The sequence below is a fragment of the Podarcis raffonei genome, chromosome 17 (genome assembly GCF_027172205.1).
Source record: "Podarcis raffonei isolate rPodRaf1 chromosome 17, rPodRaf1.pri, whole genome shotgun sequence".
In the NCBI taxonomy this organism is placed as follows: domain Eukaryota; kingdom Metazoa; phylum Chordata; class Lepidosauria; order Squamata; family Lacertidae; genus Podarcis; species Podarcis raffonei.
In genome coordinates, this window is record NC_070618.1 from 32,101,039 (window position 1) to 32,127,325 (window position 26,287).

The 26,287-nt window shown below is 47.1% G+C and overlaps 1 protein-coding gene across 1 annotated transcript in view; it reads left to right on the forward strand.

The window, feature by feature from the left end:
* The first annotated feature begins 11,136 nt into the window (after nucleotides 1-11,136).
* Nucleotides 11,137-26,287, forward strand: part of SWSAP1 (SWIM-type zinc finger 7 associated protein 1) — a 34,479-nt gene continuing 19,328 nt past the window's right edge. The window contains exon 1 of the mRNA XM_053370951.1: nucleotides 11,137-11,259. Coding sequence (XP_053226926.1) covers nucleotides 11,152-11,259 — 108 coding nt within the window. The 5' untranslated portion in view covers nucleotides 11,137-11,151. The remainder of the gene's footprint in view (nucleotides 11,260-26,287) is intronic.

Sequence of the window (26,287 nt, forward strand, 5' to 3'; positions counted from 1 at the left end):
ACCCATTAAAAGTACTGGATTAAGTAACTTCAAATTGATTGATTTCAAAGGGTCTTTTCTGACTTAGTTGGATATCACCCATGGCATTTATTGCCTATAAAGATAGTTAAAAGTTTTGCTTGTTATTTTCAATAACTGGGAATTTCTCATTCCATCTAAAGAGATCCAGTACATGTGGGAAACTGTCATTGATTGATTTAACACCATCTGCTAACACAATCTTTCTTAACATCATCTGTTTACCATCCCATTTTGATGATAAGAAAAAGCAGTTTATGGAGAGGAACAGAAACACCTCTATCGAATATGAGAGTAACCCCTAAAACTGGGGATCAACATAAATAACAACTGAGAGAAGCCAGAGTAAGTTAGTTAGTTAGTTAGTTAGTTAGTTAGTTAGTTAGCCATACATCAAATATTGCTTCTTGTAACTCATCCAAGACAGACATGACAAGGCTATTATCTGAAAATCTTATTACTGACACATATTTGCCAAATAGTAAAGGTATAGTCTCAACTTTATATAAATTGCAGGGTTTGTTTAGCTTGGGAACAGAAGGGTTAACATTGATATGGGAACCAGGCATTGGGGAAACAATAGGTAAAGCAAAATGGCACGCCCTCAGAGAGCAGGGAAGACTTTTTAAGATGGTCTCAGCAAAAGTTAGAGAGTCCTCTTTTAAACCATTGCCCAATTAAATTAACTCTGTCTGTTGCAGAGGTTGCAGTAATAAAGGTACATTCCTCCACGTGTGGTGGACTTGCCTCACTGTGCAATTTTTTGGAGACAAAGGTCTTTGCTGAACCTGGTAATGTAATTTGGCACAATGTACAACCATCTCAGAAGGCTGATCGCCAAAGAATGGATGCTTTTGAATTATGGTGCTGGAGGAGATTCTTGAGAGTCCCATGGACTGCAAGAAGATCAAACCTCTCCATTCTTAAGGAAATCAGCCCTGAGTGCTCACTGGAAGGACAGATCCTGAAGCTGAAGCTCCAATACTTTGGCCAGCTCATGAGAAGAGAAGACTCCCTGGAAAAGACCCTGATGTTGGGAAAGATGGAGGGCACAAGGAGAAGGGGATGACAGAGGATGAGATGGTTGGACAGTGTTCTCAAAGCTACCAGCATGAGTTTGACTAAACTGCGGGAGGCAGTGGAAGACAGGAGTGCCTGGTGTGCTCTGGTCCATGGGGTCACGAAGAGTCGGACACGACTAAACGACTAAACAACAACAACAACCATCTCTGGAACTTGCCCTGTTGCTATTGTCCAGAAAGTAAAACTGATCACTACCTTTTATAGAAATAGTGACATACCTTCAGGATGCAGCAAGACAGCGAAAAGCACTAGATTTCTGAAATAAATAACATTTTGGGAGTGGTTCAAGCAAGCATTTGCCGAAAACCCTCCTAAACAATTAAGAGCGTGAATAAACAAAAATTCTGAAGATGAATTTGCAGCACTGTCACTTAGATACATAATATATGTTAATGAACAAAGAAGGGAGGATCTCACTGAATGGTGATTCACTTGGGTTCAGTATCCCATCTAAAATGGAACTGGTTTTAAGCTCTTTTGGACTATAGGTCTTGTTAGATCAGAGATTCCTTAGCAAATCCTCCCATGGCTATGGAACAAAACAGACAATAAGATAAATATACCGTACTTCATGCTTATTGTTGGCAGATGGGGTGAAGGAGATAGGCACTCATACCTGTGAACAATAAAAATAAAATTCTAAGAAGATTTGGCAAAAACCTCAGGCAGCAGCAGCTCCTCCTCTTGCCATCCTGTCCTCCTTCCTGAAGCTAAGCTGAATTTTTATTATTTCGGTCACAGACCAGTTCCAGCCCACATACAATATCAAGGAAGTCATAAAACACAATAGGGATACATTTGAATTTGCAATTAGGCATAACAGGGACAATACAAATAGAGCAACAGTTAAATATATATATAAATTAAAACTTAGCCACTAACATATAACCTAAAATTGTCATTTAAAACCTTAATCATTATGATAGCACAGCTTGTTCCCTAAGTTTTATGGCAATCGTACAGAATTTGGGTACCCTTAACGTGATCTCAGGATCCTTTTCCTCTACCAGGGATTTTAGACATTGAAGAGCATAAGACTCTTAACCTCAGGGTCATGGATTCGTGCCCCACGTTGGGCCTGAAGCTAAGCTTGCTTGGTGCCCTCCTTCAGGTATGGTGGAACATCACCAATTTTGAAACAAGATTCAGCTTCTACTCTCGTCAGATTCTCTCTGTGAGAATTTTGTGTGCCATCAATAATAATAATAATAATAATAATAATAATAATAATAATAATACCTTTATTGTCAATATACAACCTGTGTACAATTAAATTAACCAAGCCTCCCCCCCAAAAAAACAGTCTCATTGCACTCTGTGTGCTTGTCGCACAACACACCAACCCCGAAAGTCAGTTGCACTATATTATATATATCTTGTCCTTTCCCTTGGGCAGCAAAATGTCTTCAGGGAGCCCTGTTTGTTTACCCATGTTGAGTTGCGCTGGAATCTGGCACCACAACATTTACGTCTCTTCCATTAACAGCTACTAGTAATAACATGGCATCTTTGATAATTTTATTGTGGGGGTGGATTTCAAAATTCAACATTGCAGCAAGTTCTCTTAATAGTTCAAATAAATCCTTTGGGAGATTGGTCCCAATGGGATGCCAACCCATCAATCCCTGTTGAATGAACTTTATTCAGAGGAAATGGATCAGCAGGTTCTCCCAGTTTCTATCAAGTTTTGGGCAGGCTAACTAAATGCAGTGGAAGACCAGGCAAAGTTAAAGTTGATGGTGTCAGGTGTAGCTTGTCAAATAGGGACAAGGAAAGCTGCAGGTACTGAAATTCCTTCTTCCTCACAGTGCAAAAATACAGTGGTACCTCTGGTTAAGAACTTAATTTGTTCCGGAGGTCCGTTCTTAACCTGAAACTGTTCTTAACCTGAGGCACCACTTTAGCTAATGGGGCCTCCCGCTGCCACTGTGCCGCCAGAGCACGATTTCTGTTCTCATCCTGAAGCAAAGTTCTTAACCCGAGGTACTATTTCTGGGTTAGCGGAGTCTGTAACCTGAAGTGTCTGTAACCTGAAGTGTTTGTAACCCGAGGTACCACTGTAAAATAAAATACAGGAACCCTGCTGAGTCTTCCTCTGCATTTGGCCACCTGAGTTATGGGGTCAGTCAGAAATCAAACTCGCTGCAGACTGTTTTCCATCAGATTCTTTCACATGACGTTGCTGAGGCAAAAGGAATCTCTTCCTTCCCCACTTTCCTGTTGGAGAGATCAGAGTTGGTCTCAGTGGGTTCACTGACCCTGACAACAATGGGAAATGAATCCAAATATTAAAATATTTACTCTGATTGTCTTGTCTTTTATTTCTTTATGCATTTTTTGTGTACCCCCCCATTATGTTTTATTGTAATTTTATTGGTGTTAGCCGCCCTGAGCCCGGTTCTGGCTGGGGAGGGCGGGGTATAAATAAAAAATTATTATTGTATTATTATTATTATTATTATTATTATTATTATTATTATTATACCTCGGGTTAAGTACTTAATTCGTTCCAGAGGTCAGTTCTTAACCTGAAACTGTTCTTAACCTGAGGTACCACTTTAGCTAATAGGGCCTCCCACTGCCGCCGCGCCACCAGAGCACAATTTCTGTTCTCATCCTGAAGCAAAGTTCTTAACCCAAGGTAATATTTCTGGGTTAGCGGAGTCTGTAACCTGAAGCGTATGTAACCCGAGGTACCACTGTATTATTAAACAGTGGGTTTTGCGGGAAAGTGGGGTGCTGTGCTGCCTTCACCTCCATGCTTGGGATTTTCAAAAGTTAGCAGGCAGGGAGAGAAAGGGGAGCTCTATTTGGTGAAGGGATTTGGGGGTCCCCACTTCATCCTTGTATCGAACCACATATTACTCCTCGAGAGTACATTTCTGGCTGTCATCAGTGTAAAGCACTGACTCCTGTTTAAGGACTTAAGGCTGCAGTATGAGGCTCACTTACCTGAGCCCAATGCAACGTTCAAGGCGGTGACACAATTCTACTTTGCTTATGAAATGCATAGCAGTGGCTATGCTGAAAATGCTGAAAATATTACTACCTTTCGTACGAAAGGAACCACAAACAAATTTAAAAACACTACTCTTTCATGCTTTAATGTTTTCATAACTACGTTTCCCTGAATTATGTTTGTATCAACATGTGTAAAACAATTTGAAGTAGCATAACTCGCTTAGATTAAACCATTATAATCATTTGAATTAATCTGAAAAATAGTATTAATGGCGTTAGCAGCATATTTCTATACAGCAACTGTAATGGGAAATGGTGTTGCTCATGCGTAAGCTCCAAACTGCCCCCAAGCAGGTTATATAGCTCAAACTTTCCCTGGTTTGACAGCGCCTTGCAAACGCGACTGTCTTAATCACTGCTAGAATCCGTCAGTGGGCGTTTCCTGAACTTCTTCCAACATAAAAATTCCTTGACAGCCAGTCTCCGCCTAGCTTCTCTGCGCGGAAGCCTTCTGCGCAGAGTAGGCGTGCCAAGCGGAGGTCCTGCGCTCTCCCCACTGGTCTCACTGGCAGAGTCTCGGAGCCTTCCCTCCGAAGTACTCTCAGCCTCCCCTTTCTTCCTGGTGTCACCTTGGTTTCCTTCCCCAGCCGAAGCTCTCCCTCTCTCCTTGCTGGTTCCCTCCCCTGCATCCTCGGAGCGTCCTCCCTCTCCGTTGATCTTTGATGTCAGTTCCCTGACAGCAACTAAACAACAACTCCCTGAACCCCACCATACTGGATAATGTCTAGCGAGCCTCCAATATTCCACTCTTGGGCAAGATGCTTCAACATATAACAGGGCTGCCATACGTCCAGGTTGTCCCAGACATGTCCGGGAATTGGGCAGGAAAATGGCGCCTGGTTGGATTTTTGACAAATCAGCAAAAAAAAAAAAAAAAAAAAAAAGAAGGGCTGGGGAAACCCGTATGCAAGCTTAATATATATATTAAAAAATATATATAAATATACCAAAAACTTAGAACTTTTAAGGAAATGTTCTCAAAAAAAGCTCAACAACTTCAAGCACAAAGCTTTTGGGAATATGGTGCCATCTCAATTTGAAGTGTTTCTGGATTAAGCAGATTATCAAAATTAATTAGTTACTGGATGATAACTGATTTGGTCACCTAATAGGAGATCTATACTAGTGTGATGGCCTGGGACTCGGGCTCGGACTTGGAACCAGAGGAGACTCAGTCTGCTCCGGATGCTTTGCCTCAGGCATCATCGGAACCAAGTCTGGGGCCTGATCCTGAAGAGTCCCAGTCTGCACAGGTCCCCCTGCAACTAACACCAGCTGGACCGAGTCAGAGGCCTGAGCCTGCCCTGGCTCCAGATGCGGCGATTACCTCATTGCCTTCAGCTGGGCCATCACTTACAGCTGCTACACTACCGGTTGGGTCAGGGAAAACTGAGGCAGCCCCTGGGTCTAGTAACCCACCGACATCTCCCGAGCTGCAGAGACTGAGGTCTGAGAGAAGGAGAGACCTGAGTACTCGCAGGAGGAGTGCTCGCCTTTGGGCGAAACAGGGAGGTGAGTCTCCAGGGGATCAGGACCGGCCCCTACCCCAACAAAGATAAAAGGCTGTCGGACCCTGCCCCAGGTTGTGGGAGCAACATTGTTGTATGCCAGATCCTCACCTGTCCTTGCCTGGTTTCCTGCCTCAGCCCTGTCGGACTGACTCCCAGCGGAACCTTCAGATTCTGGACCGGTCCTGGACTGCGCTTCACGGGTTACCCCGGGGCCCAGCACAACTAGGAACTGTGGTGGGTGTGTATCCCTGTCGGTTGTGCTGGACCTCTGTGTAGCTTTTGATGCCATGGTACCTTTCTGGGCTGACTGGCTGGGATGGAACTTGAAGGCATTGTTTTATGGTGCTTCTGGTCATTTTTGGAGTACCGGTTTCAGAAGGTTGTGCTAAGAGACCCTTCTTTGACATCTTGGCCTTGGGTCTAGGGTGTCCCTCAGGGTTCCACCTTGTCCCCCATGTTATCTAACTCCTAAATGGAACTGCTGGAGGGTGTTCATGGGAGGTTTGGTGTCACCAACAGGCTGATGACACTCACCCTCCTTTCCATCTAAATCCAAGGAAGCTGCTCCAGTTCTGAATCAGTGTCTGGACCAGATGAGACTGAACATACAGAAGCTTGATGCCGAAAAGATATTGGTTCACCTGGTCAGTCAAAGAGCTGATCAGGGAGTTCCACTTGTTTTGGAAAAGGTGCCATTCCTCATGAAAACTCAGGCTCACATTTTGGATGCCCTCAGGGATTCATCCCAGAAGTGGACTGCCCAGGTTTTGGTGGTAGCCAGGAATGTTTTTGCACAGCTCAGGCTAGCACGCCAGCAGCACCCGTCCCTATAAATGTATGATCTGCCCATGATGACACATTATTTAGTTATATGGACTGACTCATGGGTCAGCAAACTAAGGCCCGCGGGCCAGATCAGGTCCAATTGCCTTCTAAATCTGGCCCACAGATGGTCCAGGAATCGCCGTGTGGATCACCAGCGCATGCGTTCTTTCCCTCTCCCTCCCTCTCCCTTACATGGTTGTGGTGCCACCTCCTCCTCCCTCCCTCCTCCTGGCTTCTCCCCGCCCTGCCTAGAGGAGGAAGGGGGCTGGGCTTTGTTGGTGCCAGCCCCTCTCCACAGACCTTTTGTGCCCCGCTCATCGTCCCTCCACCGCCACCGCCACCACCAGCCCCTGCTGCTCGCAAGATACAAGAGCCACAGTTGGCTGAGCGCCCCTCTTGAGTGGCCACCATTTAAAGCAGCCCCTCTCCAGAGCCCTTTCACGTGCCGCTCATCGCCCCTCATCCATTATTTTTTTGTTTGATCAAAATCTAGTCCAGCCCTCCACAAAGTCTGAGGAAGAGTGGACCAGCCCCCTGCTGAAAAAGTTTAAGGATCCCTGGACTGACTGATCCAAGGTAGCCAGTTTAAGAGTTCTGTGTGTTCTGATCTCAGCCAGGAGATCCTGCTTCAGTTATAGCCAGAGGGGAGTTATGGCCAGCTGGGAAGCAACACTCAGATCTTCTCTCTTGACTTTGAGAAACTCCACTGCCTTCCCTTGTGGGCTAAACCAGACGTGACACCTTTCACAAAATTAGCAACTGTGTTCTTTGAAAAATCAAATAACTGGTGCCCGGACAGCTCCTTCACCCTGGTGTAGGAAGGAAGACATTAACAACATTTTGTTCCTCTGCCACAATCCTGATCATGAGGTGGAGGGCTTGCTCTTTGGGGAGATGCTTGCTCTCAGAATCAGGGAAGTTCAGTGCTCTGCCCTGTGATAGAGAGAGGTGAGTCTTCTAGTTTCTCCCCAGTCCTTGGGAGAACTGTAGCACACCCAGCTTTGTTACCCTTCCAAACCTTCTCCTACCAGCTCTTTCTTTCTCCCTAGCATGACCTTTGCTCCTCCCTGGTTGTCATAGAGAGGAACCAGTCTTGTCAGCCCTCTGATAAGGTGCAGGTGCTCCACCTTATCCACACCATCTCGATAAATATTTCAGAGCACCCTCCGGGCAGACATTTCCCCCCATTAATCTCCCATTAGCTGAGAGTGGGTACATGAGATGGATCACCTGGGAAGACCATGATTCAATCACTGCCTTCCCAGGGGCTCGCCTTTTAAAGCCAGTCCATCATCCTAGGTGGAGACAGGCAGGGTGGGTTGCTGCCTGCAAATGCCCGGTCAGGTGATTTTGGGTGGGGGTGGTGCTCAGAAGCATGGATTGGGGGGTGGAGGGTGAGCATGGCACAGCAAGACAAGCAAAGAAAATGACCCTCTTCAGATGTTCTCATGCCACCCCTTGGGCATGTGGGTGGCATGAGAACAAATGCATTACAGTGGTACCTCAGGTTACAGATGCTTCAGGTTACAGACTCCGCTAACCCAGAAATAGTACCTCAGGTTAAGAACTTTGCTTCAGGATGAGAACAGAAATTGCATGGTGGCAGCAGCAGCAGGAGGCCCCATTAGCTAAAGTGGTGCTTCAGGTTAAGAACAGCTTCAGGTTAAGAACGGACCTCCAGAACGAATTAAGTTCTTAACCCGAGGTACCACTGTACTATCTCTAATGGTGATGTGTGCGTTTCTGCAGAGAGAAGGGTAAGGGGAAGAGAAATGTTTGCATGTATCTCTCTCTGAGCATTTATTTGTATCTGGTAGTGTGTTATTGTGCCCTTGTCTTGGTCTGGGCAAAGGGCCACTCCACATGTGGCATTCCTCATATGTGGGTGTGAAAGACTGCAGCAAAAACTTGCATCTGTTTGCAGTGCATCAGCATCTAGGAAGATCATGTATGTGCCTATTTCACTTCATGTCTCTGTGTGTGTGCTAAGCAGCTAAGCACCTACAGGTTTTTACCTGCAACAGGGTGAACCCCAGGTTTTCATCATTATTATTATTATTATTATTATTATTATTATTATTATTATTATATTTTGCAACTCTTGATGAACATCAATAATGTCCCTGTATCTTATCATACACTGGGCAACATAACAAGAAGACATTAAGACATTTTTAATGACTGCTACTTCTCTCCTTCCCAACCTTCCTTTTGCCATTGCTTGGATTGAGTCTATACTCTGGGTGGACAACTGATGGGTCTTGCTTGCATCCCCTAGAATACAAGAGAACATTGCCCAGTTGATGATGGTGACGATGACAACAACAACAACAACAACAACAACAACAACAACAACAACTTACTTATACCCTGCCTGTCTGACTGGGTTGTCCCAGCCACTCTGAGCAGCTTCCAACGTTATTATTTTTTTAAAAACTTAGCAAACTTCAAACCTTTACAGCCATCAGATGTCTTTGGAAAGTCGTATAATTGTATAAGCTGCCTCTCCAAAACTGCATCTCTCCCAGAAGTACCAGCAATGGCTTTTACACAGTCCTGTAATTTTGCACACTTAGCTCCCCTTTGTGGACTAGGCCCTGCTCCAGTGTTGACCCATGGACAATTGTAGCCTGATCATCTCACATGTGGGTGGGTATTGGTGTAAAAAGGGATTTCACAGGTGTTTTGTTCCTGCATCCATGAAGAAGAAGAAAATCTTGTAACATGAAGTGACTCTCTTCCTCTGAAGAGACATCTAGTCTCCTTCCTGCCTTCTTCTCTCCCTCTGTTATTTCCAGATTTGTTAACGAACCAACCAGAGCTTTAGGCATGCGAAATAGCAACATCCCAGCTGGCAGAGTGCAGTGAAGCAAATGTGTTGGCTAGCTGCGAACATCTTTGGGCACGTGGAACGTGCATGGTCACCGTTGATCTAAGTGCAGTCAATGGGAGTGGCTTGCCTGCAACATGCTCTGTTTGGGGAAAGCTGGCAAGCAAGGGGTGAGGAAGCAGGGCTATTTAACAGCTGAAAGACCAAGCATGGTGGGATATTGATCGTAGGTCCTTCTAGGAGGCTAAGTGTAAAGTTGGTCTGGGCAACCTTAAGGACAACAGAAGAGAAAGCAGACAGATCTATACCTGCCGCTGGGGGACAGAATACACAAGGCAACCTACAGAGGCACCCTGAAAAGAACAGGGCCCAAGTTCTTGCACAACTTCAGTCCCAATAGGGCTTGTTCAGGGAACCTTCCCCACAGGCTGATTAGAGTGGGGTTGACATCTTGGCCTGCCCTATAGTGCCTAGTTCTGCACTGGAGCTGAAATGAGCAGCTGCAAAGATCTGAAAATTGGCCAGGACCTAATATGCCACTATTGAGACTTTTGAAAGGTGACATTTGAAAGGTTTAATGGGAGGTTTAAACTTTAAAACATGAGTTGTTTAGATGGCTAACATCTCTTGACTTTCAACATTAAAACAACAACTATAGAGTACGGGATAGCTGACAGCTTTTGAGATGTTTTGCTTACCTGCCAAAATGGAGAAATGAGAAACAGAGACCAGGAAGTGTAAACCATTCCATTTCCCAGAATAAAAATTCATGTTCAATAACTAAGTGACAAAACTGGAGAAGGTTGCCAAATGTCACATTTTTGCTGGGTTTTCTTGCAGCTTCACCACGTCCCTGATCCTCTGAGTGACTCTGCTCCTACTTCTCTGCACCTCAAGCTGGTTTCTATGAAGCTTGTTCAGGAGAACTTCCTGAGGTGGCTGGTTGCCCATGCGATGGGCCGGGTCTGTTTGCCTTGCCCCAATTCAGCAGCTCTTATGGGTGCCTCACCTCATGGCAAGCCCAGTACACAACTCAGTTGCATCCTCTTCACTTGACACATGTCCCTCCCCCTTTGTAGGGCCCACCTGCCTCCCTCCCGCATCCCAGTCAGAAGTGAGAAAGAAAAAATACTTCTATCTCCGCCACCCCTGCAAAGAAACCCATTTTTTAAAAGAAAACGTTTGCATCCTCCCTGAATTGCCTGCCAGGAGCTGCCAACGCTGTCTCAGCCCACTCCAAATTCAGAGAGCGGGGGGGGGGGGAGGCGGCACCCACGTGCCCAGCTAAGTTTCCATCCCTCCTGACACCTCCACTCTCCCCCACCCCCGGGGCATTTGGGCTCCTGGGGAAAGTGGCACCAGGCTAGATGGCAGCTGAGCCCAGCCCTTTTCTGGGCTTGAAGTCGCTTTTGGCAAGGGGGGGGTCACACCTCCTGTTTCCATGGGGTGCGTTTCCCGCCCCCGCCCCCCATGTCTGCCAAGGTAGATTGTGATTTAAGCTGGGTGGGGTGGTTCTCAGGCATCTCTCTGCGCTTTAGGCCAGGGCTGCGCCTCTGTGTGCGCGCGTCCATCAGGGCGCAGGAGGGCTGGTTTTTTCGCTCCCCCGTTTTTGTACTCCGGGATGTGGGGTCGGGAGCCAGGAAGAGACTAGGATGGGTGGCGTGTTTTCCCCTCCCCTCCCAGAAACATGGAGGTTTCTGGACGAGGGAGGGTGGGAAAGAGCAAGCATCGGCAGGGATCGTAGAGAGAGGAGGGAGGAGAAGGAGGTGGGAGGGAGGGAGAGAGGGAAGGAGGAGGGCGTAATCTCCATGCTCACACCAGGATGGGATTCCATCAGAAATCCAGGGCTTTCCTCAGCTGGGAATGGACCGCGGAGAAGAGAAGAGGGTGGAAGAGGCTGAGGCAGCCTTTGGGAAACTCCCAGCAGTATTGGAGAGGCCAAAAAAGGAAACGGGGGAAAGACCCACACGGGTGAGTCGGGGGCTTGTCTGTCTGTCTTGTCTCTTTCTCGGTTTCGATCAGGGCGGAATCTCTGCTTGAAGCCTCCAGATTTCAAGGCAACCCCGATTTGTTTTCTCTCCCCCCCCCCGCCCCACGTTTCTGCTCTTGCGTGTTCTAGACTGGACAGGTCTCCTGGTGTATTTCAGCTGCTCCGGGAAGATGGCATTATTGCTAAGGTGTGGCAGGGGGAGAGGAAAGAGGGCTGCTCTGAACTCCCACCCACCCCCCACCCCGCTCCAATTATTTTTTAAAACACCTTCGTATTTCCCTCTGTTCCCATGGCTAAATCCTATCCCGTGTGTGTGTTGTGGTGTTGTGCTGCCGCTTTATTAATTCCCCCCCACCTGACTTTCTTAGCCCCCACTCCCGGGGGGGGGGGAGTTAATATTTCCTCCACCAGCTTTCCCAACTGACACTCTTGTGAGAAGAAGGAGAGGGATTGAAATGTCATTTCTGTAACCTGCTTCACGACCATGAAATTGTGGGAGGTATATATGTATGCATTTTTGTATGAATTTAATTAGGAAGCAAGAATGTACTCCTATTCTTTCCATCTTTAAGAATGGTTTAAAGGTATTCCCAACATTTCCAATATCTTGATATGAGGTTCTTAATGTTTTTGGATTATTATTTTTTAAAATTACCTCCTCAATTTCTCTATCTAAAGAACGACCCTGGAGGCTTCTGTTGGGCCAAAAGGCCAGACAAAAACATTAAAAATGACAGCAGTGTTCTGTTTTTTGGTGTTTTTTTTAAAGAAATGATTGGCTTCATGCTCCTTTGTGAACTGAACATTTTAAAATGCTTTATTTATTTTTATGTTTAAAATGCACTCTTCCTAAATCTACTTATCCATACAGTTTCCCAATGGAATCTCTGGATTTTTTGGGGGGGGGATGGGATTACTAAGGAAAAACTGAGTAACAAAAAATACTCTTCTGAAAATCCAGCGCTAGAGATGGCTTGATTTGTCTTGGGAAGATATTGATCTTCAGAAATGTTTGCATTCAAAGTTGCATCTTAAGTCACTTATAGAAAAGCCCTTATTAAAGCCTTAAGGGGACAGGGAGGCCATATGATATAAGGCAGAAAGAGCTGGTCTGGCTTCTTCCATCCAAACCTTTCACCTTCCATTTCCTATCACCAGAGCAAAAACATGCCTTCTTTCTGATCGGCAGTCAGTGTGCATGTGGGGAGGAGGGAGAGGGGGGGGAGAGAGAGAGAGAAGTTAACTAAAGCTTATCCTTCCGCCTGGGACTATATGGATCCAAGGCTGAGCGAACCCAGTTGCCAGATGGTTCCAGTATCTCCAATTCCCCCTGGATTGCATCTCACGTTGCCTGGTGCAAATGGCCCTCGTCAGATACCAGCGCAACAGACTGGATGTTAGAGGTGTGATCTGGAGTCGTCCATCAATGGGATTCATTGCCAGAGCCTCTAGCCTTTCAACCAGGCTCTCAGCAATTATTAGTGTGGGGTTTGGTTTGGTTTTCAAAGCGGAGTGGGCAGATGGGCGCTGGCCTTGGTGCTGGAATTCAGCGGCACTTGAGGGCTGTAGCAAGCATGCAGCGGAGTAGAAAATAGCTTGGCCTGAATTTAACATGGTCCAGTATTGCTAGGGCTGACCCTGCCATGCATCAGAGTGAAGCAACCCACATCAGGGTGGGGAGGCTGGAGGCTTGAGTCTGAAAGTTGTAGCAAGACTTTTAAAAAGTGTTGGCCCCAGCAGGGAGGCACCATTTGGGGTCCAGTAAGGGACGCAGTTGGCGCTGTGGGTTAAACCACAGAGCCTAGGACTTGCCGATCAGAAGGTCGGTGGTTCGAATCCCCGCGATGGGGTGAGCTCCCATTGCTCGGTCCCTGCTCCTGCCAACCTAGCAGTTCGAAATCATGTCAAAAGTGCAAGTAGATAAATAGGTACCACTCCGGCGGGAAGGTAAACGGCGTTTCTGTACGTTGCTCTGGTTCGCCAGAAGCAGCTTAGTCATGCTGGCCACATGACCCGGAAGCTGTACGCTGGCTCCCTCGGCCAATAAAGCGAGATGAGCGCCGCAACCCCAGAGTCAGTCACGACTGGACCTAATGGTCAGGGGTCCCTTTACCTTTACCTTTACAGGAAGCAAAAGCTCTTGGGCCAACACAGATCGCTGCTTCAACAACCTAAGGAAACTTCAGCCAACAAGCAGAATACTATGAAGGTTTTGCTTTCAGGGTGCCTGGCAACAGAGGTTTGGAAAGTAGGTGGGCTGAAGTGTGTGTTGGGGGGGAGAGGAATAAACAACAAGAGGAAACTATTTACCTTTAGAGAAGCCACGAAACCCATCAGTCCTTATTCCCAAGCTTTTCCCACTCCCCATAAAACGTAGACACCTTCCTTCCTCCCCACAGTTCCCTTTTTTTTTGTCATCCAAGAAAAGAGAGAAGGCCTGATGCATACAATCATTTTCGGAGATCTGGGTTCCAAACATTTATTTTGCCTCCATCTCTTCATCTGTTGAAGTGATAGGAATTGTGGGCCATTTACCAGCTGACAGGTGAACATATGGCACACATAGTAATTTTAAGTCTGTAACATTGTACTGAGGGGCATTTTGCTACATATCTGCATCTGGTGAAATCTGGTGAAGTAAAGGGAGTAGTAAAATTCTCTCCTCCAAATGACTGGTGTACCATACAGTTCTGTACATACTCTGGAAAGCCGTTGTTTTGTAATTGGTGTTCCGTGTTTGGCTAGTGAGTGCCTTTGTTAGGGCACTAGATCTTAAAAGTGTGGGATAGGTCACACCATGGAGACTCAGTGGGAGTCCTCCCTTAAGTCCAAACCATTGTCTAGCACCGAACAAACCATTGCCTCTGTAAAGGTAAAGGGACCCCTGACTATTAGGTCCAGTCATGACCGACTCTGGGGTTGCGGCGCTCATCTCGCTTTACTGGCTGAGGGAGCCGGCATACAGCTTCCGGGTCATGTGGCCAGCATGACTAAGCCGCTTCTGGCGAACCAGAGCAGCACATGGAAACGCCGTTTACCTTCCCGCCGGAGCGGTACCTATTTATCTACTTGCACTTTGACGTGCTTTCGAACTGCTAGGTTGGCAGGAGCAGAGACCGAGCAACGGGAGCTCACCCCATCGCGGGGATTCAAACCGCTGACCTTCTGATTGGCAAGTCCTAGGCTCTGTGGTTTAACCCACAGCACCACCCGCGTCCCAATTGCCTCTCTCAGCCCCCTCCCCCAATTTTTAGCCTTACAAAGTGTTTGGTGCATAGTACATTGCCTCTGTACTATGCACCAAACACTTTGTAGGACTAAAAATTGGGAGAGGGGGCTGAGAGAGGCAAACCTTGTGCTATTTCTCCTTCCCACCCCCCACGTGCTCTTGCTTTTTCCTTTTAGCCTTGGCCTGCTGTCTCCAAGCCCAGATGACATTACAGTGGTACCTCGGGTTAAGAACTTAATTCAGACTTAACCATCCAGGGGTCCTTTACCTTTTTTTAAGATACAGGGCACAGGCCCAAACAGTTCTGATAGCACCAGTATTTCCTAGCATGCATTGCCTGAGATAACCTCACTTTACTTAAAGGTAGGGCTGGTACTCCCAAATGTGTGTGTGTGTGTGTGTGTGTGTGTGTATACACCCACCCACCTCACCCCCACTGTATGGTGTTGGGGTAGTCTTGAAGATCGTGTTGGAGGACTTCACTATCTATGTTGGGAGAGCTCAGAATTTCATGGCCACCAGGACAACAATGAGGTTATCTCAGTGCATTGTGAGCCCAAAATAGGTGGCAGTTCTTCTGTTTAATCTGGTTTTGCTACAGAGTGGTTGGGGAAAGATCTGGGTTCCATCTTACTCAGGTGTCATGGACAAATTACTCCCTGGAAAGATTTTGATTATGCGGGGCAGTCTCACCCGTGCAATGGGGTGGGAGGTGGGGACCTATTAGCACATTCTTATGTGTGGCTTGGTGACCTCATACGTAAGAGTGACTTTAAGTAAGATGCAGTTGTTATCAGGTACAGTGCTACCTCGGGTTAAGAACTTAATTCTTCCTGGAGGTCCATTCTTAACCTGAAACTGTTCTTAACCTGAGGTACCACTTTAGCTAATGGAACCTCCCGCTGCCACTGCGCCGCCCCCGCACGATTTCTGTTCTCATCCTGAAGCAAAGTTCTTAACCCGAGGTACTATTTCTGGGTTAGCGGAGTCTGTAATCTGAAGTGTCTGTAACCTGAAGCGTCTGTAACCCAAAGTACCACTGTACCAGGTTGTCTCTGCCATCTGCAGTATTCAGGAGGTTCACTGGGATCCTTGCATTTCTGGCATCCCCTTCGAGTCAACTGAAAACTAGGTTGGTTTGCTCTGATGCCCGTCAGTTGAAAGCACAGTGTAAGGAATTCCTGTAAGAGGTCAAAGGTGACAGAAAGGCCACTTGGGGTGGAGTGTGAGCCATCTCTTGCCCCAGTCTTCCTCCCACCCTCCACCCTCTTCTCTAACTTTTCTGTGCTGAATTAGGACCATATCTGGAGGCTGTTGTACCAGCCCAAGTAATATTAGATTGTGCTCTTCCACCAGCAAAGCTCCAAGCTGGCATGATGCCACAAGTGATGAAGTTGTGCTAGCATCCTTGCAGTCCTTGTGTCTGATTCTTTGCACTAGTAGGACCGGGCTGTTAGTAAAGAAGCCCTGGTCTAGGTTGATGCTCAGTGTTGGCTGTGGAAGGCCCTGACTGTCTCAGTGTCATAGTGGGAACTCTATAGTGGTACCTCGGGTTAAGTACTTAATTCGTTCCGGAGGTCCGTTCTTAACCTGAAACTCTTCTTAACCTGAAGCACCACTTTAGCTAATGGGGCCGCCCGCTGCTGCCGCACTGTCGGAGCACAATTTCTGTTCTTATCCTGAAGCAAAGTTCTTAACCTGAAGCACTATTTCTGGGTTAGCGGAGTCTGTAACCTGAAGGGTATGTAACCTGAAGCGTATGTAACCCGAGGTACCACTGTGTGTGTGTGTGTGTGTGTGTGTGTGTGTGTGTATCAGGCTAAAAGAGACTTGTCTCCTGCACCTGGGCAAGGAAATGGGTCAAAGAGCCACTATAGGTTTTGGAGGTCTGAGCAAAAATGAGGAGAATGTGCTGAGAGAAAATAACATTACACCACAGCTTTGTAATGAGAGCCACTTTTGTCATTTGTGGGGATTGTGTGACTGGTACTGTACAAACATTAATATCCACTCCATTCCTCTTGCCCTGAATAGATATGTTTCAGAGTAGTTCCAGTTCTATGATCTGCTAAGAAGCCAAGAAGGAGGAAGGGAAGGCAGAGGGGTGGCCAGCTGTTTCTTTTCACACCTGGAAAACTGGCGATAGTGCAATCCTATACATAATCCTACTCAGAAGTTAGTCTCATTGATTTTGACTGTGATTACTCCCATTTAAGTGGGTATAGGGCTGCACCATGAATGGGACAATGGGGGGGTCAAACAATCTAGGCACAGATTTGTGCTTTAAAATTCCCTGTCCAAGCACATGTGCGTGTTTTTTGGTTTTTGGTTTTGGTTTAGTTTTGGGCCTCTCACTTTCCCCACAAAATTCCACTCTTTACCAGTGAATTGGAGCAAACAGCAATCTACAGAGAACCCCAATTGCAAATTGTTCTGATTCAGCATTAAAAAGCAGGTTTTCCCAGGAAAGCAACGAGGCAAAAAAGGGCACTCAGACACCAATCAGGAAAGCGTGGAGTTGTGCCTAGGAAGCACAGGGCAAAAGGTCTGTGTGGATGAGCCCTAACTTCCAACAGACTACATGTTGGAAATGCAAGGAAGCCCAGGGCAAGGAGCTTGCGCAATCAGCTCAGGATATTGCTGTAGCATTTGTTTATGCTGTTATTTTTAATTGTAAGCTGCGTTAGGTGGCTTGACAGAATATAAATGCAATAAATAGAACCATAGAGTTGGAAGGGACCCTGCGGATCATCTAGTCCAACCCCCTGCAGTGCAGGAATATGCAGCTGTCCCATATGGGGATCGAACCTGCAATCTTGGTATTATCAGAACCCCAGCCTAACCAACTGAGCCATCCAGTGGGATAATAAATAAATGTGCCAAATACTCCAGCTTCACACCCCAAAGTCAACGAAAATGTGTGTGTCAGTCCATCGAGCCCAAATGGATGGAAAAACCAATGGATGAATGGGCAGTTGATAAAACTAGAATTAAGCGTTCATCCTTTCAGCTGTTATATATAGCTATAAATGGGAATTAAGAAGGAAAGACAGGGCTCATTCACACTTTCACTTTGCCCCAACACTTTCCACCAGGGAAACCCAATGTTTATCACTGAATCAGAGCAAACATCAATTGTGTTTGCTGCTTGCTCCAATTTAGCGCTAAAGAGTGGGTTTTCTGGGGGGAAGCAGCTGAGCAAAGGCAAAACCTCTCAGACCCAAGCTGAAGTGTGGATAATAGTAGTAGTAGTAGTAGTAGTAGTAGTAGTAGTAGAAGAAGAAGAAGAAGTAGTTATAATAATAATAATAGTAATAATAATAGTAATAATAATAATAATAATAATAATAATAATAATAATAATAATAATAATTTATTATTTATACCCTGCCTATCTGGCTGGGTTTCCCCAGCCACTCTGGACAGCTCCCAAAAGAATATTAAAAACACAATAAAACATCAAACATTAAAAACTTCCCTAAACAGGGCTGCCTTCAGATGTCTTCTAAAAGTCAGATAGTTGTTTATTTCCTTGACATCTGATGGGAGGGTGTTCCACAGGGCGGGCGCCACTACCAAGAAGGCCCTCTGCCTGGTTCCCTGTAACCTCACTTCTCGCAGTGAGGGAACCACAAGAAGGCCCTCGGAGCTGGACCTCAGTGTCTGGGCTGAACCTTGGGGGTGGAGATGCTCCTTCAGGTATACAGGACCGAGGCCGTTTAGGACTTTAAAGGCCAGCACCAACACTTTGAATTGTGCTCGGAAATATACTGGGAGCCAATGTAGGTCTTTCAGGACCGGTGTTTTATGGTCTCAACGGCCACTCCTAGTCACCAGTCCAGCTGCCCTCAGAGCATTTCTCAACAACTAGGCTAATGCTAGGAATACACATTAAGTCTGGAGGTCCAGGTCTCCTTTCAGCAGCTGTACATCAGCAGAGAGAGAGGACCAGTTGTTGTGGAGAAGCAGCTGGCAGGAGGAACTTAACCCTGTCCCCACCTGCTGCTTTTCCCTTGCAGGCTCATCCATAACCAGCAACTTCTGAGTAAGAGAAAGGGACAAGGTGCAAGTGGTTGCAGTGGGTGGAGAAAGGACTAAGGCTCTTTCATCTACACTTGTGTTAAACCTCCCCTGCCACTTGGTAAGAACATGGGTCCCAACCCTTGACCTGTGGCTGAACATGTAAGGTAAAGGTAAAGGTAAAGGGACCCCTGACCACTAGGTCCAGTCATGACCAACTCTGGGGTTGCGGCACTCATCTCGCTTTATTGGCCGAGGGAGCCGGCGTACATCTTCCGGGTCGTGTGGCCAGCATAGAATCATAGAATCATAGAATCATAGAGTTGGAAGAGACCACAAGGGCCATCAAGTCCAACCCCCTGCCAAGCAGGAAACACCATCAGAGCACTCCTGACATATGATTGTCAAGCCTTTGCTTAAAGACCTCCAAAGAAGGAGACTCCACCACACTCCTTGGCAGCAAATTCCACTGTCGAACAGCTCTTACTGTCAGGAAGTTCTTCCTAATGTTTAGGTGGAATCTTCTTTCTTGTAGTTTGGATCCATTGCTCCGTGTCCGCTTCTCTGGAGCAGCAGAAAACAACCTTTCTCCCTCCTCTATGTGACATCCTTTTATATATTTGAACATGGCTATCATATCACCCCTTAACCTCCTCTTCTTCAGGCTAAACATGCCCAGCTCCCTTAGCCGTTCCTCATAAGGCATCGTTTCCAGGCCTTTGACCATTTTGGTTGCCCTCCTCTGGACACGTTCCAGTTTGTCAGTGTCCTTCTTGAACTGTGGTGCCCAGAACTGGACACAGTACTCCAGGTGAGGTCTGACCAGAGCAGAATACAGTGGCACTATTACTTCCCTTGATCTAGATGCTATACTCCTATTGATGCAGCCCAGAATTGCATTGGCTTTTTTAGCTGCCGCGTCACACTGTTGGCTCATGTCTAGTTTGTGGTCAACCAAGACTCCTAGATCCTTTTCACATGTAGTGCTCTCAAGCCAGGTGTCACCCATCTTGTATTTGTGCCTCTCATTTTTTTTGCCCAAGTGCAATACTTTACATTTCTCCCTGTTAAAATTCATCTTGTTTGTTTTGGCCCAGTTCTCTAATCTGTCAAGGTCATTTTGAAGTGTGATCCTGTCCTCTGGGGTGTTAGCCACCCCTCCCAGTTTGGTGTCATCTGCAAATTTGATCAGGATGCCCTTGAGTCCATCATCCAAGTCGTTGATAAAGATGTTGAATAAGACCGGGCCCAAGACAGAACCCTGTGGCACCCCACTAGTCACTCTTCTCCAGGATGAAGAGGAAACATTGATGAGCACCCTTTGGGTTCGGTCAGTCAGCCAGTTACAAATCCACCGAGTGGTAGCAAAGTCAAGACCACATTTTACCAGCTTCTTTACAAGAATATCATGGGGCACCTTGTCAAATGCCTTGCTGAAATCAAGGTAGGCTACATCCACTGCGTTCCCTTCATCTACCAGGCTTGTAATTCTGTCAAAAAACGAGATCGGGTTAGTCTGACATGACTTATTTTTCAGAAATCCATGCTGACTATTGGTGATCACAGCATTCCTTTCTAGGTGCTCACAGACTGTTTGCTTAATGATCTGCTCCAGAATCTTCCCTGGTATTGATGTCAGACTGACTGGGCGGTAATTATTTGGGTCCTCTCTTTTCCCCTTTTTGAAAATAGGGACAACATTTGCCCTCCTCCAGTCTGCCGGGACTTCGCCTGTTCTCCAGGAATTCTCAAAGATGACTGCCAGTGGTTCTGACTAAGCCGCTTCTGGCGAACCAGAGTAGTGCACGGAAACGCTGTTTACCTTCCCGCCAGAGCGGTACCTATTTATCTACTTGCACTTCGACGTGCTTTCGAACTGCAAGGTTGGCAGGAGCAGGGACCGAGCAACGGGAGCTCACCCCGTCGCAGGGATTCGAACCGCCGACCTTCTGATTGGCAAGCCCTAGGCTCTGTGGTTTAACCCACAGCGCCACCCGTGTCCCAGCTGAACATGTAGTTATCTCATAATGCTGCAATCCTGTGCACTCACACTTGAGAGTAAGTCCCACTGAAATGAGTGGGACTTACTCCTTGACACGTTGGTGCAACACAGGGCCAAAGCAACTGTGACTCAAGAAGTACCTGGTGCAGTGTCGGAGCTTGGAGTCTCAAATTTCAGCGGTGCCCTGTCTGACAACAAAATTTGGTGCTCCCTGCCTCTCGTGATGCATTCTAAATAATAGTTGCAGCATCCTCTACAGCAGGGGTGTCCAACTGGTCGAGTTTTCGCTGTGAGGCAGATAGTTTTATTAGCGATTTTATTGGGGAGTGACTTTTCCCCTTTCCTCAGTTTACCTGAACCCCCTAAAAAGGGACTTTCCCTCCTAAAAAAAGCTCAGCAACTTTGACCTGAACCCCAGCATCCGCAGGGCTCCGTGCCCAGCTGAACTGGTTGTGCTCCTCTAAATTCGCTTCTTCCTGGTGTTGCCTTTAGCAAGCCACAGTCTCTCAGTCTCAGCCCTCCATCTGCAATATGGGTAGTAGTGGGGGGTTTTTTCAGCTGGAGGATGCCAGAGTGCAGTTCTGGCACCTCTCAGGCGGACGCCATTGCGGGCCGGCACTCCCCCTGCCCGTTTCTTACCTTGACATACTTCTGAGAAGCCCAAAACAAGCTTTCCAAGTCAATATGGAAGCTGGCCAGTCTTTTCAAGGCCAAATGAAAGCTGACCAGTGTGCACAAGTCTACAGTTCTTTTTGGCTCTGTGTCTCCACTTAGCTCCTAGTCGCTCCTAGCCATAATTGGTCAAGCAATGGGGCAGGGCCAATTTGTATTTCCTTTTCTTCAATCTGTCTCTGTGCTGGTCCCAGGGGGGTTACCGTGCGGCGTGGTCTGAGTCCGGTCCTGGGTCGAGGGTCTGGAGACTGTCCGTCAAGGGCGAAGCGGGGTCCAAAGCAAGGAGCCGGGCGTGGTCAGGAACTCTGGAAGAGCAGGTCAGGGTGCTGGCAGGAACAGGTTTCCAACAATGTTGCTCCCGCAACCTGGGACTGGGCTGACTGGCCTTTATCTCCTCTGAGGCCTAGGGCGGTCCCGGCCCACAGGTGACTCGCCTCTCCTGGCCTTCAGGCAAGCACTCCTCCTGAGAGAACTTAGTTCCCTCCACCTCTCTGCCCTGAGCCTCTGCAGCTCTGGAGAGGCTGGAGGGTTACTGGACCCAGAGGCAACCTCACCTTCCCCTGACAGGGCTGGGAGAGGAGCACCTGTAGGCAATGGGTCCTCGATCACCTCTGGAGCCATAGTGGATTCAGCTGGCATCTGCTTCTGAGGATCTGGCACAGGTGAGGGCCCTTCAGGCTCATGCCCCAGCCCCGGCTCAGCCGGCCCTGGATGTGGGGACTCCTGTGCAGGCTGGGAATCCTCAGGTTCAGCCTCTGAATCCGATTCCCAGGCCATCACAGTCTCCTTTGTAGTTGAGGCAAATTTTAACTTTTCCATCCAGGTCTCTACCTGCACAGGGACTCTTCTGAGCTGCCCTAGCCATCTGCCTGAATCTAAGAGAATGAGGGGGTGCATTTATTTGACCTGCACCAGAACCAGGGACGACCCCCAAACCAGCTAGGGAGATGGCTTGCCATAGTTTTTAACACCTCTGTGGGCAGTTAATGCGACTGTTGTCAAACCAGCATCCGTCAGGGCTGCCCCAAGTCACCCGGCAATTTATTGTAACAATTTCATGGTGAGTTCCGGCACCTATTTATCTTGAAAGAAAGCACTGAATATGGGGGACAAAAAAACCTGACTAAACTGTGAGTAAATATTTCTGACAGGGCTGTTACAAAGCACTTTGAACATTTGAAAACACTCTACCAATGTTACATGATGATGCAATTGTTAATAAATGTGGATAAGATTGGGCTGCAAAGATGCACACATGTTACAGACAAATTAGTTTAGGAGTAACTCGCTACCTTCTCTGAGAACCCTGGGAACTAGTTCTATAAGAGGAGAGGAGATTTCCAGCAAGGAGTTCTGTATAGTGTTTCAGCTTTCATCAAACTACGGTTCTCAGGATTTCTTGTGGAAGACAAGAGCAAAAGTAGAATCAAGATACTGAGGAGTGCTGGGATCTGAATGCCTGTGAGTCACAGCCTGAAACGTTACTCTACCCAGTGGGTCCCCAAATTAGGGGATCTTCATGATTCATCGCAACATAATGTAAAGGGATCTTGGCCAGTAGAATCAGCAGAGCTGGGCTGTTGCCTGTCATTCAGAGATATGGCCTTGTGCCGAATTGATTGCATCCCTGTATAGGGAAGTTTTTGATGTTTTATTGTGCTTTTAATATTCTGTTGGGAGCTGCCCAGAGTGGCTGGGGAAACCTAGTCAGATGGGTGGTATATCATCATCATCATCATCATTTTTATCATTACAGTCAAACCTTGGTTTCCAAACACCTCCATTTTAGAACGTTTCGGCTTCCGACCGCTTCCCGAAAACCCGGAAGTAAGTGTTCTGGTTTTTGAACATTTTTCGGAACCCGAACGTCCGACGTGGCTTCCGCTTGTGTGCAGGAAGCTCCTGCAGCCAATCAGAAGCTGCGCCTCAATTGTCGAACATTTTGGAAGCCGAACGAGCTTCCGGAACAGATTACATTTGATAACTGAGGTTTGACTGTGGAACCTCGAGTTGGTGACATAATCCATCCTGGAGGCATGTCCGCAACTCGAAGCATTCACATCCAGAAGCGCTGCGTCTGCGCACGTGCACAGCATGATTTAGCGCTTCTGCGCATGCGCGAGCGGCAAAACCCGGAAGTAACTGTTCTGGTACTTCCAGGTTGCCGTGGGACGCAACTTGAAAATATGTAACCTGAAGCAGACGCAACATGAGGTATGGCTGTATTATTTTTAAGATAGCAGAGGTAGAAAGTTGTGCCCAGTTAAGCAAGAGGGCACTTTGTCTAGTCAGAACTAAAACTAGCCAACAGAAGATGCCTCTCCTTTTCTTTTTCTGTCTCTTTTTTTACAGGCCAAGATGCCTCCTTCGAGACCATTGTGGGACTTTGCTGAAGAGGACCCAGCTGAATAGTTGACTGACTAGCTCCCTTCGATGACGGGTATTCTTGGGTATATAATACAGATGGCGTTGTTATTGCTTGAGAATACGCGTAGTTGAGGGGATGTTGATTCGTCTCCGCAACTGTTGGAAGGTGCTTTCCTGCCTCTCCCTTTCTCCTCCACTTCCTCCGCCTCCAGAAGAGCACACAGTGTGTCTTCCAGCCTTCCTTGAACGAAGCAAATGGGATGAAGAAACCCTACACATAAATAAACTCCACTGGGATCATCTTCTCCCAGGCCTTGGACTTCCTGTCCAGGTTCCTGCTTGACATATTTAGTCTGTAGAACTCATTGCTACTATATCTTGCTGAAGTTCAAAGCTTTACAGGATTCTAAGAATAGGATACAAGCTCCAACCAGGTATTTAAGAGTTATGTTCCTCTTCCCCCAGAAAGGCAGACAGACAATCCAGTTGGTTCCTTTTAGATAGAATGTGAATAGCTCTGTTCTGGTGAAATGTTATTATTTTATTATTATTTATTGAATTTATAAACTGTCCTATACCCGGAGGTCTTAGGGCAGTTCACAAAAAAAGAACACAATATATAAAATAAAAATAAAAAATTCCCAATAATATCCCCCCTCCCGAAAGAGCCACATTTTAAAAGGATATAGGATGTTGATCAGGTTAACCAAAGGCCTGGTTAAAAAGGAACATTCTTGCCCGACGCCCAAAGGTGTATAATGAAGGCACCAGGCGAACTTCCCTGGGGAGAGCATTCCACAGATGGGGAGCCACTGCAGAGAAGGCCCTGTTATCATGTTGCCATCCTTCGCACCTCTCAAGGAGGAGGCACACAAAAGAAGGCCTCAGAAGCTGATCTCAGGGTCCGGGTAGGTTCCTATGGAAAGAGGCGGTCCTTGAGGTATTGCGGTCCTGAGCCATTTAAGGCTTTATAGGTCAAAACCAGCACTTTGAATTGGGCCCGGAAACAAATTGGTAGCCAGTGCAGTCAAACCAGGATTGGTGTAATGTGCTCAAACCGTCTTGCTCTGGTGAGCAACCTGAATTCTGCACTAGCTGAAGTTTCCAAGCCGTCTTCAAAGTTGACTTTGTAACACAGCTTCATGGCATGGCTCACCTGGCTAGCTGGCTCTGGAGTCTCCATGGCCTTTTGCAAGCTAAGCAGGTGTATTCCGAAGCATCTGGTACCTCCCTTTGTTGGGGACAGGAAGCTATTTTCAGCAGAACTGGGCTAATAACTGTCTGGTAACGCCCTTCATTCTATAGGGACGTGGGTGGCGCTGTGGGTTAAACCACAGAGCTTAGGACTTGCCGAACAGAAGGTCGGCGGTTCGAATCCCTGCGACGGGGTGAGCTCCCGTTGCTTGGTCCCTGCTCCTGCCAACCAAGCTGTTCGAAAGCACGTCAAAGTGCAAGTAGATGAATAGGTACCGCTCCGGTGGGAAGGTAAATGGCGTTTCCGTGCGCCAGAAGTGGCTTAGTCATGCTGGCCACATGACCCGGAAGATGTACGCCGGCTCCCTCGGCCAATAAAGCGAGATGAGTGCCGCAACCCCAGAGTCGGTCACGACTGGACCTAATGGTCAGGGGTCCCTTTACCTTTACCTAATGCCCTTCATTCTAAGACCCTTCAGGCTAGTTTCATGGTAGGGTATGCCCCATCCTGTGCTATCCATCTTCCATGATGGGGTGGATATAGGTCAACTCCAAGGCACACAGCAGGTCACCCTCAGTGCATTGACCCCAAAGGGCAATCACCAAAGGGATTTACTCAATGGCAGGAGCACCACCCTCTTGATGGTTGGCAATAGGTTGAGAGGACTTCAATCCTAGGAGAGAGTCTGGGTCTGAGAGGGTGGAATCTCTTAGCCGAGAGAACTGCCCTATGTGAGTGTTGGGTAGGTGGTTGAGATACACAAACGTAAGAGCTGAGAGCCACCTATCATTTGGGAGAAGGGCTATGTGTATACTGTGCCCTGTGGAAATTCATGCAATGAGGGGTTTGATTTTGACTACAGTAGCACTTTCTTGTGAGGTAAGCTATTGATGTATGCAAGCACAACTGTATTACAAACTATTGCTGTCTTGATGAGAACTGAAGGCTCTGGTTCTCTGGCCACTTAAAAGCACTGTAGCACTGTATTTTAGATTGTGGTTGCATTATTGGAGCCCTAGTATTTTGCATTTTCTGTTCATTTGCGGCCTTAGGAATGAAGAACTGTGGGGTCTGTGGAGTGGGGTTCAGCGGGTGCAACTATTAAGAAGGTTTTGGTGCAGAAGGATGTATGGGGCTGGGTGGTAGAAGGGGCCACAGATATTTAAAGCCCACTGCCCCATTTCCTGCATGTGATTTGGGTTGCCATGCCTGTTGGTTTTCCCACTTGGTGCTGTTGTTTTCGGATGCTAGCGCAGCCCATAATAAAAACAGAATCTGGTTGTGGTTGAAGGGGCTGACCTGTTGTGAATTACTAAGACCTGGGTGGATGAGCTGGGTGAGCCAGATTTGTCTACCTCGATGTTCGCTGCTGCATCAACAAACGTCAGAAGGCTGGCTGGGTTCTTTTTGGCTTTTTCGCCGTAATCCATGGAAATTCCATCTTTTCACGAGGCAACCAATCTTCTTGGGAGCAGGATTTAAGGGTTTGTGCCTGGTGTTGGGTCAGAGAAACAGAACAGTAGT